Source organism: Lepisma saccharinum, chromosome 13 (assembly GCF_977018435.1).
Source record: "Lepisma saccharinum chromosome 13, izLepSacc3.1, whole genome shotgun sequence".
NCBI lineage: Eukaryota > Metazoa > Arthropoda > Insecta > Zygentoma > Lepismatidae > Lepisma > Lepisma saccharinum.
The window spans coordinates 17945626-17964996 of record NC_139241.1 but is presented as its reverse complement, the minus strand read 5'-3'; the positions used below and the strand labels follow the sequence as shown (position 1 = coordinate 17964996).

The 19371-nt window shown below is 36.1% G+C and overlaps 1 protein-coding gene across 1 annotated transcript in view; it reads right to left on the bottom strand.

The window, feature by feature from the left end:
• LOC145997189 (uncharacterized) overlaps positions 1-19059 on the bottom strand; it is a 36311-nt gene extending 17252 nt beyond the window's left edge. Inside the window, exons 1-2 of the mRNA XM_083133913.1 lie at positions 18834-19059; positions 12660-13163 (exon numbers count right to left, since the gene is read on the bottom strand). Of these exons, the coding sequence (XP_082990039.1) occupies positions 12660-13163; positions 18834-18964 (635 nt within the window). The 5' untranslated portion in view covers positions 18965-19059. The remainder of the gene's footprint in view (positions 1-12659; positions 13164-18833) is intronic.
• Positions 19060-19371: the final 312 nt, after the last annotated feature.

Here is a 19371-nt window from a genome sequence, read left to right as displayed (position 1 = left end):
GTTTGATAGTCCATATCTTCTTACAAAATTGACTTGTGGGTACAATTTTTGGCACTGAGAGAGAGTTATGTTAGATGTTCAAAATAACCACCAGCAACTTGTAAACAACTCCTATGGCGCCGAACTGCAGACCGTACTATGGCCGTCAGTGTATCTGGCATAATGGCAGCACATGATGCTATTTTTTTTCACGTAGCTCGTTGAGTGTAGTTGGTTTTGTCGATACACATCATTCTTGACGGTCCCCCACAGGTAGAAGTCCACTGGTGTCAAATCAGGGGACCGAGGTGGGTACTCAATAGCACCGCGTCGACCTATCCACCGTTCGGGGGGGTGTGTCATCCAGGTACGACCTGACATCGCGATGGTAGTGAGGCGGGGCTCCATCTTGCTGCAGGTAAAACATTTCATCGCCAAATAGGGTTCGGATGGCAGGCAGAATCCTTGACTGAATCATTTCGAGATACACCTCACCGGTTACGGTACCCTCGAAGAAGAAGGGACCAATCAAACCACGCGATGACAGACCACACCACACGTTAAGCCCCGGTAGATTCACCGCCTTCTCCATATAAACGTGAGGATTGACGGGCGACCAGTAGACACAATTGTGCAGGTTCACAGTACTGTTAAGTTTGAATTGCGCCTCGTCAGACCACACAACTGCCCCTGCAAATTCTCTATCCTCGCGAACCATGTGCTCAAACCATTCGCAGTATTCGACCCTACTATCCGGATCGTCCTCGTTGATCGCGTGTAGCAGTATTGGAATGTACACTTTCCACTGTGCACCCTTCAGAATGCGTCTTACGCTAGACAGGGTATTAACTGGTTCCGCTGCTATTGGTGGGTACTCATTCTTTGCTAACATCCAAGACTTGGTAAGTGGTAGTACACCATGTTTCAGTTGAAGTGTTCGGTCTGGGAGCTGCTCTTCTTTCTCCAGAGGAAGTTCGGTGGTTGATGCTGGGGGCATAGCATATGGATTGCGCACCCAATCATAATTGTCGACAGTAATGAAGAAAAAATATTGTGCCATGTTATTCTAACGTCAGTCACCGCTCGCAATGTGACCAACTCGTACGTTAGTGTGCCGCAGGATCTACTACAAAATACTATAGTGCGCCGTGAGAAGGAGGACGTTGGGAACCACTGGACTACACAGTGCTAGGAACTGTCCCAGGGTAAGGGCCCTCCTCGAGAACATAGTGGTAATGTCGTCGCCTTATAATCAACGGGTCCCTGGGGTTGATGCCCGTTGGAGGCATATCGTAACAAACTCCGAGGTTCGCGAGATCGAACCAAGAACCTTGAACTATTGAGGTGGGTGATGCAACTCGAGGTATTATTCATTCTCTTGATTTGAGCACTCGCTCTTCATGGTAAGTCTAATAGTAACGAGCAAGAGGTACTAACTACACACTTGGAAATAGCAAAACACGAACATTTGGATTTATACCTACAAGTCTAGATCAACATGGTTGGAATGGACTATACCTGTCTGTCTTTGATGATAAAGTTCCCGCTGAAAGCTGATCGAATCGAATTGTGATCCACCGCTCAATCTCCTCAGTTGCTACTTGTTCGACGACTCCAGGCAAAAGACCCCACACCGCCCGTTGCTCTCAGTTTTGTTCTCTTGCCTGTTACCCTGGTCAGAGTAACAACGTTGAAACGTTTCAGTAAACGTTCTTATACGTTCTTAAACGTTTTAACGTTTATATAAGAAACGATAAAACGTACTGTGATACTTATCTTCACGATTAGTCAAACGTATCATTCATTCGCTCTTCGTATTTTCTATTCTTAAATTCTGATAATTATGTATTTTATCTAACAACAGATTAAATTATATACCAAACATTATCGAGAAGCAATTCTCAAAACATTATACTAAGATATTAACATTATAATAAGTGTCCCTCCATAGCCATTTCAGTCTTCAAACTGCTTCCAACGACTTCCGTACGTTGATTCGCGATTAGTCAAACATGTCAAATGTAACTGCTATTAGTAAACGTACGAGGAAAAATAAGTTTTTTAGAAATTCTCTTCTCAATAAGAATACTATATTACTACCTTCATTATATTAAATATTAATTAATTAATTAATTCTCTAGCACTCTTGATTCTGAAAATTCGTAGTTACAGTTCAATTTGTACTTATCCTGAGCAAAATTTATATATATATTCAATTCCAATCTTTACAGATTTCTTTTAGATTCATCTCCATGTTCGTTTTGGTCCTTTACCATCAGGTTTCCCAACAAGATTCCTGTAAAAATCTCCTTTATTCCTTTCTCATTCGTGCCGGTTTAAAAAAAACATAGAGAGTTAGTTAGTTAGTTGTTTCCCACTGTACTATTTCAATTTTTGAATAATCACATGTTAGTTATGAATGCATCGTTGACATCCTGTCTGATCATATATGTGTTTGGGCTGAGGCTCCGTATCTACCTGCAACATTATTTCTTTTCTTCTTTTTTCTTGTTATCTGCTTTCTATATTTAACATTAGAAACAACACATTCCCATTAACAATATTTCATGTTATGCAAAACATTTAAGTTTTATACACCATCAGAGGTGTGATTGCAACAAACGTTACCACTACGTCATCCGACAAAAAAGTTAGAATCGGTATTGTTATATTTTATTGCTCAGGTCATTTCATTTTTTTAATATGTATAGCTATAGTGAATATACTAACTTAAGCCCTCAGACTCGTAAACCAACAAATATACACACCTCTGTTAACTGCCTTGTATTTTGGGGGGAGGGGGACAATTGTAGCTGTTGGTGCAATACACTTTGAAGTTTTTGTTTTCTAAGTGCCACACATCAATTTCATCATAATTATCATTATTCATCCTCATCGTTGCCATTAGCCTTTCCTTTTTTACAAATTTTTTCGTACTGATATCGCCTTAGCAGATTAACAGAAATCGTCTAAAATTTGAACTCGTGACACCTCCCAATACCATTGCAAGCTTACTTGTGATTGTCCCCCTCAATTATTCAAAGTACCTCACTTTCATATTCAAATACACACAAGTAAAAAAGTTCATATCACATTAGTGATTTTAAATTTTATTCTTGGGGCCACTTTTCTAACATTGTTGCCTGATATTAAAATAAGCGAAAACACTCTGCTATGCTTAATAAAAAACAACATCTATTCATTGCCAGATTGTACAACTGTATAGGTCGAGGTTCATAAGCCTCATCCATTTTATTCTAGGGACTGCATATTTTGTATACAGTTTTTGTAGTGGAATCAAAACACAGGTTGTTAAGAATATCGTCAGTAAATATGAGAATTCTTGCTGTGAAATTTCTATGCTGTTTAACCTAATAGAATTCGAATCTCTGAGAGAGCCAAGTACTAAGTTTTAGCATTCCATATTAGGAAAACCTTTATACGTACGTATTTATAACCTCAATTTACTAATCAAAAAATCCCCCCTAACCAACCAATTAGCACATTTATATGACCTTCTATAGAGAAAAAGAACATAACATTTCCGAGCCGGTATTATTAATATGACATTCTTAACAGGTTAATGCATCAATCTTTAAGCAAACACTTACGAATGTTTGAAATTCAAACAATTCTTGTGACAAAAAAACAAATAATTAGGAAATTCTTTTTAACCAAACAATCAACACAAATCTCTCTTTTTTATAGAGAAAAAAAAGCATAACATTCCTGAGACAGTAATAGTGAACACTGTCGTTTGAAATTAGAAGAAGATTAATCACACAAGCATCATCATCGTCGACATCGCTTATCCTGACGGGATGCACAACATGTTTATCCAACGTATAGGAATACACGTTGATGATTAAGCGTTTTCCTTCTGCATCTCGTGCTCGTGTTTCGAATTTTGATGTATCAGAAATGGTCACCGGGTATTCGATGCCAGACATTACACTTTCAAAACTCGGACTCGTATTGTTTGTAATATCCAACCCACTGTGGATTATTTTTGCAATAAACAGGATGCAGTGCAGCCAAGATACACCAAAAAAAAAACACTTGTTATCGCTGTTCTGTATATTTAACACAGCCCTCTCGTGTTGAATGTTCGGTGGAAGAGGCATAAGCTAAGTACGTGTTGCTAGAAGGCCTTCGTCGTTGCAAGTCATCCATAACCCATTCACTAAGAAATAAGAAAAAAAATATTGACGTACTGAAAAAAAAGTTGACTTGTTCACCGAGTTCACAGATGTTTACTCATTGATGACTCCGTCGTTGTCGTCTATCAAAAAACCTAAGTACGTTGGAAACAGTAAGAGAGTTATCGAAAAATCTCCCCCCTTGTCGAGAGGCGCGAATTCCACGCCGCCGGAACGGACGTTCCGCCCGGTACGGAAGTTGATGTTTATCGCGGCGTCACGAATCCAGTCGGTTGTATGGAAGCTGATCTTCACATGTATTTCTCGCGAGACACGCTCAACGCCACGTGCATACGCAAGATCATGGCCTTGCGTAAAAAAATCAAAAAATTTAAAAACGATAAGACTTTACCGCCGGGCAAACTGCTCGAAATAGACGTCAAACAGAACACGGCTAAATTAATAATAAATAGTATGCACAGGTAAATATACAAATTGAAAGACATCCCCAAAGAGATTCGCCCCCACGTCAATCAATTTTACGTTCGAAGGCCGTACGGGAAAACCTTTACTTTTTTGGTTGGGCACCACGTACTCCTGGCGGGGTTATGGGGGCCAGGAATCCTAAAAAACAACAATTATTATTATTTTGTCTGTTTGCTTGCGTCACAATACACGCGCACGCGTGAAGCCTGCTATACTAACACTCCTTCTGTCTATTGAAAGCGAATGTTGCGTGCATGCGGAAATAACACAGAAAAAAAAGCGGATGGAAGCAATTTGAAATCAGTAGAGCAAGGTTAGTATTACGAGAGCGTAAAAACACGTGCTTTCATTCAACTTCGAAAAATAAGAATAAATGTGTGCATACAGAACACATATGCTTTCTTTTCACAGTTGTAAAATCATATAAATTGTACATGAAGTAAGTTGCGGGAAGGCTCTCTCTTTTATGTCTGTGTATATGTTGTACAATTAGGTACAAGTATTGTACAATTAGGTACAAATTGTTGTACAATTATTTTCCCCAGTTGTCCAGTTGGAGTTGGGGGCATAACACTGGTACTATTTGTAATCACAGTGCTTACTCATGTATTTTGTTTAATATTTTATTTCAAATTCACTGTCAGAAACTAGTGTTGCCAGTTCCTGGATGTAGGTTTACCTACTCTGTTGGTTGTCACTGTCAAGCTTCCAGTATTCGTACTGCATAAAAAGCTATAACCCCCCCCCCCTCAAAATATATACATTGTATACGCCAAGATGCTCAATAGCCTAGCAACACATCATGAAAAAACATGCCAAGAGGACCCAGTGGGTTTATAAATCAGTGCTGCCAACTCCTATTTGTAGGTTAGCTTAACCTGTAAAAGATCATATAGTAGAATTTTTGTAGAGTGGGTACGCAACACCGACGAGCCTCAAATGATGATTTCAAGCCTCAAATAATAATTTCGAGCCTCAAAAAAGGAACATCCAATAAAGTTGCCAGATGTAAACAGAGGGCAATAGACCCCCCTCATAAAAGGCTACAGTAAAAACCCACAGTGTCGCCAACTCTGTGCCCCCAACAGTATTGCCAGACATAAAAAATACATGGACCCCTCAGGTCCTTTGATGAAAATTTACAGTGAAAAAAAAAACCAGTAGGTTAACAACACTGTCAAAAAATCTACGGTAGTGTTGCCAAATATAAAAAGGGGGGCAATAGACCCCCCTCATAAAAGGCTACAGTGCCCCCACAGTGTTGCCAACTCTACCACTCAAAATATACATCATAAAAGGCTACGACGAGCCTCAAATAATAATTCGAGCCTCAAATGAGGGCTTAGAACCCCCGGCCACTAGGTCTACTTCGGTTGTTTAACTCTTCCCCCTTTCTCTCTCCTCTCTCTTTTTTTTGTAAAAAGCTATGGCAAAAGTACCAGTAGGTTGGCAACCTTGCTTTATGCACTGTAAAGCAAGCCTCAAGCAAGATTGCCAGCTCCTTGCTTTAGGCTAGGTTAGACCAAAAAAAAACCTTGGTGATTTTTTCGAGTAAGAAGCTGGCAACACTGCCAGAAAATGAGGCTCGGTGCCTTACGAGAGAAATCCATTAAGGCGAGCCTCACCGAGCCTCACTTTTCGGGCTTAGAACCGGGACAACTGTACTACTGAAATCAATAAACACAGCTCTAGCACAGTTAATAGATTATATAACAGAAACATTAGAGAAACACAAAGCTGCAAACATATATCTGGATCTTTCCAAGGCATTCAACAGGGTAAAACATGACTTGCTTATGGTCAAACTAAGCAACATGGGAATAACAGGGACAGCTTATGATCTTATCCAATCCTATCTACAGGACATAATGCAAATTACCCAAATAAGATACAAAATACATGGTATAGTCACTAACTTTAAATCACAAAGTAGGAAACTGTTAATGGGGGTACCCCAACGATCAATCCTAGGTCTCTTGCTCTAAACAGTATACCAGAATACCCAAACAAAAAAATTATCACCTATGCAGATGACACAACCATGCTTGCCAGAGGTATCGACACTACAACGCTTGAAATAAACACTGTTATCACCATAAACCAACTGGAACAATACCTAACTTCACACGGATTATTAATAAACAACAATAAAACATGATATTCTATACGATCCGAAACATGGATTTTGAGTCACAAACACCATGCATAGACAATGTGCTCATAGAAACTGTATCTTCAGTAAAGTTTTTGGGAATAACACTAGATCAAAAATTAATGAGTGAAGAACAAATTAACAACATCTGCTGTAAACTATCATCTAATCTATACCTGCTAAAACGAAAGGCTGAATATAATTTAACAGAAATTAACATATGCATATATTATGGACTATTTATGGACCCCTATGTTGAATATGGCATAATAGCATGGGGTGGATCATCTTATAATAATACTGTCAGAATACTGAGACTTCGAAAGAGAGCCCTTAGAATAATGTACAAACTACGTTGTAGGGCATCTTATAAAGAGTTATTCAGGAAGAAACAAATGATGACAATATACTCCCTATACATCTATAAGGCTATAATTTGTTCTAAATACTACAAGAATGACTAAAAATAACCAATTACACAACCACAATACGAGAGAGAAAGATGATTATTACCAGAACCAACACAGACTCAATATCCCAAAAAATCACAAATGAATGCCGGGAAAATATACTACAACCAGGTGTCTCATGACATAAATCTGATATCTCCAAAAAATAAACAAATACAAACAATTAAAAAAATATTTGACAGAGAGAGCTCTCTAGTCTCACAGAATTCATGGAACAAGACACTATAAATTAGAAACGTTCTCAATGTGTATACACTTCACAAGCAAACCTCATGATAGTTGAAATAAACGCCCCCCCCCCTCACCCTGCCGGATATTCCAGCATAATAATAATAAATGTTTAAAAAAATCTTATTCTTATTTTAATGCAAAGCCATTGTACTCAACAATATGTATTTTATTTTTATTCTTATTTTAATTATGCAAGGCCAATGTACTAAACTATATGTATTTTAATTGTACCAGTATTCTTATTTCAATGATGCAATACTAATGTGTTATTATTTTTATTGTAGTGTAATGAAGTGTATTTATTCAATTTTTACTTTGGTGTAGTGATGTAATGTACTACATAATGTTTCTTCTTTTCATTATGAATTACTAAACTAAATACAATATTATTTTGTATCTTGACGTTTTCCATGCCCTTTTAATCAAAGGTCAATGGAAGAAAATAAGATTCAATTCAAAATTCAATTGAATGTACTGAACACAATAAAAAACGTTAGTTGTACAATTATGTTAATGAAGACATGAATGTACTGAACACAATAAAAAACGTTAGTTGTACAATTATGTTAATGAAGACATTAACGGTAAAGTTTAGCTCCTCAAGACAGTACATGCAGATGGACTACCAAAAACAATAGAAAGCATTAGCAGTGCAGTTCAGCTACTGAAAACAGTACACACATTTGTTACTAAAAACAACAGTAGAAAACATTAGCAGTATTGTTCAGCTACTGAAAACAGTAGGTGTTTCAAAACCCCTATTGATCTACTGAAAATAGTAAACAGAATTATCAGTAGGGTACCAGTCTACAGAGTAAATATATACGGCTTAAATTATAATGAAACTTTAGGACCACATTTAATTAATTCGCACTTTCTCTTCCACATGTAATTTTAGTGGTTTACTTGAAACTGCATTCTTACAATTCGGCCTGCTACGTGCTTAACAATTATATAAATATTATGTACACTAACAAAAATAACATTTGTTTTGGCATTTGCTTCTTATGTTGAGGGTGTAATTTTAATTGTACCCACTGACAACAGATATGTATAGAGGACGTCAAAACAAACAACTTTTCTCAGTAACGTTCTTGTGTTTGTACATTTTTTCAGTGGTACACATGTTTCAAAAGGTACATTTTGACAGTTTCATTCTGACAATACAACACATTTGATTGTATCCAAGGTATATCTTCCTGATGTGAAATTGTACATGCCATTATTGCAAGGAATGCAAATACTCTGTGAACAATGGCATACTACCATCCACATTATGTGCTGTAACTAAAGGAAGAAATGCATCCAGTATCCCAACAGAATATAAACCAACGGTGGGAAAACCAGTGAAAAAAGAACATATTCAAAAGGTATGAGTTGGATTTAAGTCCACTTCATGCACAGGAAGGTTAATTGAAACTGGAAATACAGTTTAAAGTAGGATCCCAACCACTTGTGACTCCACTGGATTGAACCTGGGACAACTTGTCACAAGGTGACAACATTAAATTCAAAAGGAAGTTCTTACATTGGATTTTACCTCTTAACCTGTGTCATTTATTTGAAAATCAATTTGGTCAGCACATATTTATATGCTAGTTTTTACATTTGTCCTTTTAAATCAGGTTTTCATTGTGACCCTAGAGATTTGATTAAGAAAAAAGAAATGAACAAACTCAATATTCCAAAAATAAGTCAACGTTGTACACAATTGTTCACATATAGAGGCACACTCGTATAAGTTCAAGTCCAGCTTCGGAGCTGATTGTGTGTGAAAGTACACCTGAAGTACATGTTCGTAAAAGTGTTTCTTCCCACTAAAGTTTTTCACCACATGCTGGGAGTTCAATGATTTTCCGAATGAAAGAAAAGTGTTAGAGGAAGACCTGACATTGAAATTATTGCGGCAAAGGAATGTCAAATTTTAAATTCGAGAAGCAGGGGAAAAAATATGAATTTTTTTTTTCGAAAAAGTCACCATCCCATAAATAATCTTTAAAAAGAATGATTCAATTCCTTTACTGTGGGGAATTTATTTGAAAGATTTGGGGAATCCCCTTCTGCAGCCTGCTTTTTGGACACTTCCTGGCGAAACGTTCTTCATGTGCTGTGATCTCCGTCATTTCCCTTTGTACCCCCATTTGATACCTGCGTTCCATGTCAGACATAGTATTCCCGGGAATCCCTCACTTCTTGTGGGGAATCCCTGCCACATTAATTTTTGACACGCGATTTGTGCATCATTTGCTAGCCCAGGTATTTTTTCTTTGGGGATATTGTGCCGCATCTTCTTTATGAGTAGTATTTGTCACACGATTTCAGCATCCCCTAGCTCTGGCACGGTGAGTCATTCGACAAAATTCCATTTACATTTTCGTCTTCATTTCACTTAGTGATTCACCCCCTCCACGTTGTAAACGGAATTTTGCACCACCCTGTATACTCTAAGGCATGTTCAGTATGCTAGGTCTTGTTTGTTCCACAGTGTGCATTCAAATTCAAACAAACCTAGCAACACATTATTTATACATTGAAATCAGTAGAGGCGATTGGGTGCCAAAACTGGGAGTGAGGTGTGCAAGGACAGTTTAATTTTTCTTTGTAAACAAGGTTTATCATTAAAAGATCATAATGTGGGGTAAAAGTGAGTGGCAACTGCCCCACCCTCTAGTTACCTACACTGATCAGTAGTTCTGACACAACTTTTCCCCCTCTCTTCAATTGTTTTTCTTCCACATTTGGCTCATTGAGAAGATGAGGATGTCTAATGATATAATGAATGATCAATCACAAGGAACACCAATGCCAGGATTCAACCCTAGGACCCATGGAATCCTGATGCACTCTACTGATCACCCTGCTATGGAGTTTAGCAGCAATGCATAAAGATGAGAAACATAATCAACATGTTGATGTTATTTTCTGGTGTCTGGCAAATACACACATCAATGCTTGGGAGTGAGAGTTCTTGCCAACAAGTTGTGGTGTCTGTTTATAGATGTCAATCACATGTTATTGATCTGGTGATTCAGTTCTTTATGTTGTATTGTTTGTGTAGATAAACATGGAAAGGCAATTTCCCATAAGCATTCTGAATTTCTGTTTTGAATGTTTACCACATGTTTAGCAATTACAATACTGATGATTCAACTATGATAACATTTTAAAATCAGAACACGGAAACATGTAGAACAGTATTTGGATTGCAAATTGAGAATATTGTGTGTAATTGCAATGTAAACATATTCCAGTTTTACTTCTGTTGCTCTGCTATGAATTGTATTTGCTTTTGATGTACAATTTTAATGGTTTGTCAGTTATTCAGACAAATGCCCAAAAAGGCATATATTGTAGGATAGAATTGCGGTTTATAGTTATAAGAAGAGTCAGTTCTTTTGTTGAAAGTTCAATTTAAGTATTGATAGTTTCAGGCATGAAAATAGGACTATAACTTCACTTCATTATTATATTTTTTTTTATTCAAGTGTTTATGATTCAGTGAATAAATGTTTTATTTATGTACTTGCATTTCTTGTACTTCATGAGAATGTACATCGCTGAAGACAAAATATTTACTTCAACATAGTTTAGTGTTATGCTGCAAGTTTATCATGGATAGATACATAGAAAAATAGTTAAGAATGAAATGAAATTATCAACCTTACATCCACTATCGATCAACCACCTCTCCACCTCCTACAAGAGCATTTGTAAACAACAGACAGGGCACAATTGCACGTCACTCTTCAAAACACTGCTCAAATGCAGAGGAAAAAATTCAAATCATTTCAACTAAAATTGCTCTAAGAAAGAGGCAACTCACAATGGTTATTGCATGGGCTGACAAAAATATATTCCAAATCCGAATTTATAAAAAAAGCAGGTAGTTTTATTTTCAAATCCAGATTTTTAAATTTTCCAGCTGTTTTTAGCCATCTCTATTATCAACGGGCCATTTCATCTGCAAAGAGCATTTAGTCTTTGTACAAAATGTTCATGGAGATGAGCAGTATTCCTTACATTGAGTGAAGTGGAAAACCCCAAAAAACACTGAGCAACACATCGACTAAGTTGGTGTATTTCAAGATGACTATGGAAGTCAATTTGGAGAACACTCGGAGGTAACTGACAGCACAATGTGTTCAGAGTATGTTGAATCAAAAACGTTATCTGCATTCATATCAATTTCATTTGGAGCTACATCACAAACCCAAACCCAAACTCAAGAGCTTAATCTTGGCTGTAGACTTGTTGCTCAGGATTGAAGAAGATCTCTCCAATTAATAAATTACTTTTTTTCTTGTATGTACGCATTGCTTGCATTATAGAATTATTTTCCTGTAGTTTACGGTTATTACAAGCATAAGAAAACAGTTTTTTCTTTGTGACGTTTCAGGAGAACACACGCTCCTTTCATCAGACATTTATTTTCATTTTGACTAAATGGTTCATTGTTATAACTGTATCTTTAGTCAAAATGAAAATAAATGTCTGATGAAAGGAGCGTGTGTTCTCCTGAAACGTCACAAAGAAAAACTGTTTTCTTATGCTTGTAATAACCGTAAACTACAGGAAAATAATAAATTACTGAGGTAGATTTCTCACATGAGTTCTTTTACTTTGCTGGGAAGTTAAAGAACAAAATATATAAACAATGTGATCAGAATATATTTTGATTTGCTTTGTGGAGGCAATACCATTGAATCCCATTTTTTTTTTTAAAAAAAAACATCGTTGTGTACCAAATATCAACTTCACAGTATTGTATAGATTTCCAATTTCTCATGTGTCTTTGCTATCAAAATTATCCATTTCTGTTATATAACACATGTCAAGGGAAGCCACCAGAGATACTTTGACATCACAGTCACAGTCCTCTAACTGTGATAAACTGAAGCAAAGAATTATAGAGACGGTTTGGAGTATTATTTAAAACTCATGAAAAAAAAAAAAATAGGGAACTTCAACATAGAGTAGATATCCTGCAGGCAACCTAAATAACACATGTTGGAATGGAGATTATATATATTACAAATTTTCAGTTGCAAAATACATCACAAATAACCCTAAGTTGCTCCCTTTAAAATTTTTTCTGTGATTTCAACTTCAATCCTTCAAAGATTTCTGAAACACACTCTCTTACTTACATTTAAAATAGGCATATTTAGAATATTACATTGTAATAATGATATTGTTTGTTACCTGGTATCATCTTCTTCGTCTTTCAATGGTTTGTTCAAATCCACTTCTGTCAGATTCATCGTGTCTCTCTCTTCTCTTTCAATATTTGGAACTCCTTCATCATGATGTTTCATAACCTTCTCCTCCTTTATATATTCTCTTATCTGAAATGATGTCTGGTATTCATTTCCTATGTCAGATTTGTTTTCCTCGCATTTGATTGAATTTTTTGCTTCTTCGTTAACAAGTGATTGGATTCCCATATTAAAACTTCCAGTTGTATCACATTTTGATTTTAATAATATCCCTGGAGTAACATTATCAACTCTATTTCCACAAATATCATTCACTTCACAAGCGTCGAACTTGTGCATTGATGTTTCACTGTTGCTTGTATCTTCTGCTTTTAAGGACATGCTGCATATTGGTGATTGGTATATAGAGTGCTCTCCAATTTGAAATGTCGGTGATGTGATAACTTCCCCATCACATTTAATATCTCTACTGTCAGCTGACACATTTTCACTGAAATTATGGGAAATACTAATATATTAATTGAATATGTTGGTTATCAATGAAGGAATAAAAACAAAACTTTCATTTGCAAGGTTACTTATAATATAAACAAGGGCCATATTGAATGTAATGAGCAAAATTTAAAAAAAAAAAAAAAATTAATCAATGCATGCACACGAAGTGAATCATTGAAAAATATTGGCAGCAAGGTAGTGTGATAGCCTAAGCGCAGGCAGTTCTCTCAAATGGCTGACAGTGATGTTTCGTTTCGTCAATGTGTTGTGATTGAATTCATTGTTAAAAAGGAAATTTCTGCTGCTGAAATACAAAATAGACTTAGGCATGCATGTGGAGATGATTGCATGGGAGCTACCAGTGTTAGAAGATGAGTAAAACATTTTAAAGATGGAAACACAAGCATCAAAGATCAGGCGGGTGTTAGCAAAGTTATGGGCACTGTCTTGTGAGATGCAGAGGGATGCATTCTGGTTGAATTTCTTCAACCTGGGAAAAGATAAATATTTGCCATTATATCCAAAAACTTCACAATTTCCCTCGTGCATTGCACGATAAACGTCATGGAAGGAAAATCATCCTTCATGTTAAGTGCCCGCAAGTTAGCGGATGTCTGAAATAATGGCCAATAGAAGGCAGCACGTGACAAAAATATTAGGAACGCTGAATAAAGAATCAATGAGTATGGGAATGGAATGAAAGTGTTTATGAATATTGGAACTAATTATGTTTATCTTAATTTATGAACTGAGAATAATAATGAAATAGGATTCAGGCTAGAGAAACAAATGATCCCCATGTATAGCCTATATGATAATATGCAGAAGTTAAAGAAGTTAGAAAGTGATTACGATTTTGTATCTATTGTTCTAGCAGGGCCAAAAATCCAGAACAGTCTATTACTTAAGAGGGGTGTGAAGCGTTCTTTCTCCTCATTCGTTCCGGAGGAAAAGTCTTACAACAATCGGTAAGATGGAAATTTCGTAGGAACAGGAAAATTTTCAGGGAGAAACACCTGTTGTGTTGTATTAGGACTTGGGAAGGGGAAGGGGGCTTGTGTATGTACACAAAACGGTATTTTGAAGTCAGAGGGAGATATTTTGGCATTGTTAGATAAATTTCCGTCAGTCAGAATCCCTGACGCTGCATGGTTTGAGAATCTTCTTGCATTTCCCTTTCCTTCTGTGGTGTACTTGGAAGCATCCTTAAGCCAGCAGTGAATGCATTAGTTTTTTTTATTCAAGACTTTATGCTTCCGAAAAAAATACATTACTTTGTAATCACTGCATTGCAAAATAACATGGGAACGGAAGGATTTCTTGATTAAGTGCAGTAGAAGTGAGAGGCACAATGAGACAAAAAATTTTGCTTGTTTGAATTGTTGTTTTACCTTTACGTTCACTTTATACGCATAAAGGCAAATCGGGACTGGACATACAGTTTAAAGTGAAGTCCGTGCCACTATGTGACTCCACTGGGTATTGAACCCAGGACGGTGTGATCACTAGGCGGCGACGTTACCACTATGCCGTCAGCAAGGCCCGAGATGAAAAGTAAAGCAGCAACTTTCTGTCGTTGAAGGCTTCGAGAACCTACAAGAAGGAAATAAGAAAAGGAGTACATCGTACTTCGAACTGTGGAAGCCTTTGTAAACGTAATTATTCCATTATTGGAGTGAATGAAAAAAAAATCTTTCTATTTAGAAGTGCGTTTTGTGTAGGAAGTGTTGTGTTGTGAGTGAATACTGTGAACATTTACTACGAACTACCCGTGCATGGAAAACCATCAATGTTATTGTAAACTGAAAAGTAAATTTAAGAGAAGCAATTTGTGAAAATGTTATTCTGTGAGAGTGAAAAGTTGAAAATACCATTATGTTCAAAGATTTAGGTGATGTCCTTCAATAAACATTTCATATTTAGGGTTTGATGAGATGAAATAAGTTTCAAAATGTAAGGAATTTTGTCATTTCTCACAAAGGTAAGCCTTAAATTTATTTCTTTGTCATTAAAACTAAAATTTGCCTCAATTTTCCATGACTAAAGCAATGTAAAAATCTTATGCATAGAAAAAACATTAAAAATGCATGTAAAAATAACACCGATTTTCATATAATAACACCGATTTTCATATAACAACACCGAATTTTGCCTTAAACCGCAAAAAAATAACACCAAATTGCAGTAAAAAATAACACCGAAATTTAGGGGAAAATAAAACTAAAACTTCACGTCCCTACATATGATTAATTTGCATTTACGGTCTTGCTTGAAAAATCCCTGAGATTTTATTTCGTTCTCTGAAAATGACACAACTGTCTCTATCTGACAAACCTTCCCACTGACCCAGCCTTCTGTTTAATCACAGGGCCAGCCAACCATCAAATCAACAATCAATCAAGATAAGGAAACCAGTGTGGTCCCGCAATAAACGCTGATATTCATCCAGTCTACATTACGGTCTTGTCACCACAAATTCATACTCTGCAGAGGGTAGATAATTACAGAGTACAGATGATGAGCAGACTTCCACACGGAATGGCTGCAACTCTGACATCTCCGGACAGCATGAGAAATGCCGGAATTTTGAACTTTAACTGTGCTACAAGATCTGTGTTAAACATGTCAATGAGTACAAAGCATTAAGACACATGGGAAAGTGATAAACCAAATTGGAACTCAAAGGGATATTGCTTGCAGCAATTTACAGCAGGTCTAAATTAAAGGGGAACAAATACATTTAACTCCTCAAATCCCTTCTCACAACAGAGGAATTGTTGGGTTGTGGTGCGAACCGAGTGCAAACTCATGGGCGGGGCTAAAGTGCACTGACCAATAGGAAGGAAGGACAATTCACTGGGACAGCAAGAAGCAAGGACTGAAGGGTGGAAGAGAAGGCTCCCAAAAACAGTTCCAGTGCAGTGCTTCGACCCAATAGTTGGGAATAGTTTTATTTCTCGCAAGAGAAAAACGGTCTGTCTCCACTGCTCGAACTAATAAGATGAAAACAGTCCTCATTCATCGTACTTAAACCGTTAATTTTGTAATGTGCTTAGAAGTTAACATGCGGTATCCCGCAATGAACTGGTGTATTCTTTTGAGTGTACGAAGCTGGCCATGTGCAGCTTGTGATCTTCAGTTGTCTTCACCCAGTGATGACTGGGTCTGTGAACATGCTGCGCTGTTCAACTGTTTGGTAATGTATGTTATGTGCGGAGAGATGTTGTAAGTATTTGGCATAATGCATTAAAATTCTTGTCTCATATCATACAGTGTCCTGATTCTTTAATTTCTAATGATCAAATTAATTGCTTGGCTTGTGATCAAAGACCAATGGTGAAAGAACGTAATATTCTTTGACCATTAGCCGAGTTCTGGACCATAATATCAAAACACTGCATCCCTCACGTTGGTGTATTTTGGTACACATATTTTCAGGTTTTGGTTTTCAGATCTATTACTTAACCAACATTCATGCCTGATAAATATATACCTGATTCGAATCTTCTTTTGCTTACAAACATGCTGTAAAAAAATGACATCTCTCATGGACAAGTGGCATTGTTTAAATGGCATGCACAAGCAAAACAACACAACATAATAAAATACTTGGTTTCATGTTCTTTCCACAATGTTAAAAATTCATTGTTTCTGTACTGTATCAACGTGCCCAAATTATTTAAAAACACAACATGGTGGCTAGTCTAATTTCACGATAAAATTCAAGTACAGTTCCCAGTTTCCTAGGCAAACTTTCCAGAAATTCAAGGGTACAAGCAGATGTTTTCTTGTTTTCAACCTTTTATATTACTTCCTCTCACCACCCATACATATACACACAAATGTATTAACAATATAAAGGATCTTTGTGATTCCAATGTATCCAAAAATTCTAATCCAATTCAATTAAATGGTATATATATTTAAAAAAAAATAAGGTGTGGAATTTACATATAATTCTCATAATTCAAGGAATTCCAGGTGAGTAGTCACCCTGAAAGAGTTCTAATAAATTATCTAATTATAGCAATCATCAGTGGTTGGAAGTAGCATGCTACTTGTAGCAGCACTACTGTAGCTAGCTACAAAATTTGTATCTGTAGCAGTAGCGAAGCTACATAATCCCTGTAGTTGTAGCAAAATTTTCGCTACATTTCATCTCAGCATTTTGAGGTAAATTTTGGATGTGGCAACAGCATAAAAGAAATTGACAATAACGATAACTTTTTCAGGAGGTTCATAAAGACAAAGTCTATTACATGGAAATACGGATAATCTAGGTTATAAATATCTTGATATTGTAGATTATAGATATCTGCGTAATTTATTTCATTAGTATAGAATAAATCTAATATCCAGATAACTAAACTGAACTAAGACATATGAATATATTCCAGCTAATAGCTACTTTTTTTAAATTGCATCTCTATTTTGGGGAATGCCTCATTTGCGGTACCACTAAAAAAATAAACCTCATTTGCACCACCCCCCGGAACATATCATGTGGATATCCCTAAAGTAAAAGGCAGCAAAATGTCATTAATTACTGTGTAAAACACAACTTGCAGTGCAAAAACGAGCCATCCATTTTCCACTAGATTCACAGCAATAGTGCCAGCTGTGGCTCAGTATGTTAACAGCATTGACATTGATAACGATATAGGATCTCACCAGCTAAAAATTATTGTAACAAGAATGATAGACATGCACTTTCTGGAATTATAAATATTTTCGTCATAAAATTTGTTCACAAATTTTCAAATTACAATGTGTTTAGAACACTCGAATTTACACATTTGTTTCCTCAATATATTTCAGTTTCGATTTTCTCTTACTTTCGCTAATCATGACAATGAAGGTGAATGTTTTATTTAGTATTTCTCTTATCTAGTCATTTTCTGCCACTTTTGCCTAATTGTGAGAATGAGAAAGAATGATGAATGATGATGAGCAACATGGAGAATGGAGGAGCAGGACGATCCCATCCTCCAGGCATCTTTCCTAGATTTTATTTTCAGATAACTTTATGCACAGATAAGCTAATCAAGACTGGTTCCGAACCTCTATGTGACTAATCTCAATATTTATACTCAAGAAAAATATGTTGATATATAAATGTAAATAATCCTACCAAATTTTATTTGTGTAAAGTTGTAACCATTAATTTGGGTATCATCCTATTTGCAATACTCATACATCAAATTTGAATTGATATGCCACTTACATAGGTATGTTATTCTCAAAGACTATAATAAGAATAAGTAACTGAAGTAACACTGCCATCAAAATTACCAAATGACGGGAATCATCATAATAAATACCAGAATCTATTTTTAAGTAAGTACAACTATCATACTTCGGTCTTCTTTGGAATATCCATGTGGTTGATTTAACTTTTTTTATGCAAAAGGAGCAAAGTAGTGAGTAGCAAACAGGAATACCATAGTGAGTTACGTTTGGAAAATGTAGCTATAGCTGTAGCGAAGCTACATTTTGGAAGAGTAGATGTAGCTGTAGCAAGCTATTTTTAAAATGTAGCATTCTGATCACTGGTAATCGTAATGTAAACCATAAAATATAATGAAATATATGTTTGGAATAGAATTAGATTTATATATAATTGAACTATAAAATTTCAATTACATTTTGCATCTATACAACGTACCTTGCATTCAAATGAACAGTTTCATTTTCATTCAATTCAGGCAATTTACAAAGCTCAGCCATCAGCTCCTTTTTCAAATTTCCAAGGGTCTCTAATATCTCCACATCTGTCAGTTTTTGGTAATCATTCATTTTTACCCAGGAAATTTAGACTTCTTCAATGTATGCAAGTATCCATGAAGACAAAATCAATCACTGCACAAGATTAATTTATTCATTCCTTGAAAAGTAACCACATTCCATTAATTCTGTAATTAAATATGTAGTTAAAAATTAATTATACAATACAAAATTAATGCTACATCATTTTTTTAAAAATATATCAGAAATTTTCTGTAAAAACATACATGCAAATCAAATGAAAATAACTGAGTAAGCCAGTCTGCAGTACAGTGAGTACAATTTTAAATCTCTGATGGTGGGGAAGGAATCTCTCTTATCAAACTTCTGTGAGAATGACACTGGGGACGAGCCAAGTCAGATGGTCCTTCCTGACTGATGCATCACAATTTACATCTTCCTACACATCCCATGAAGCC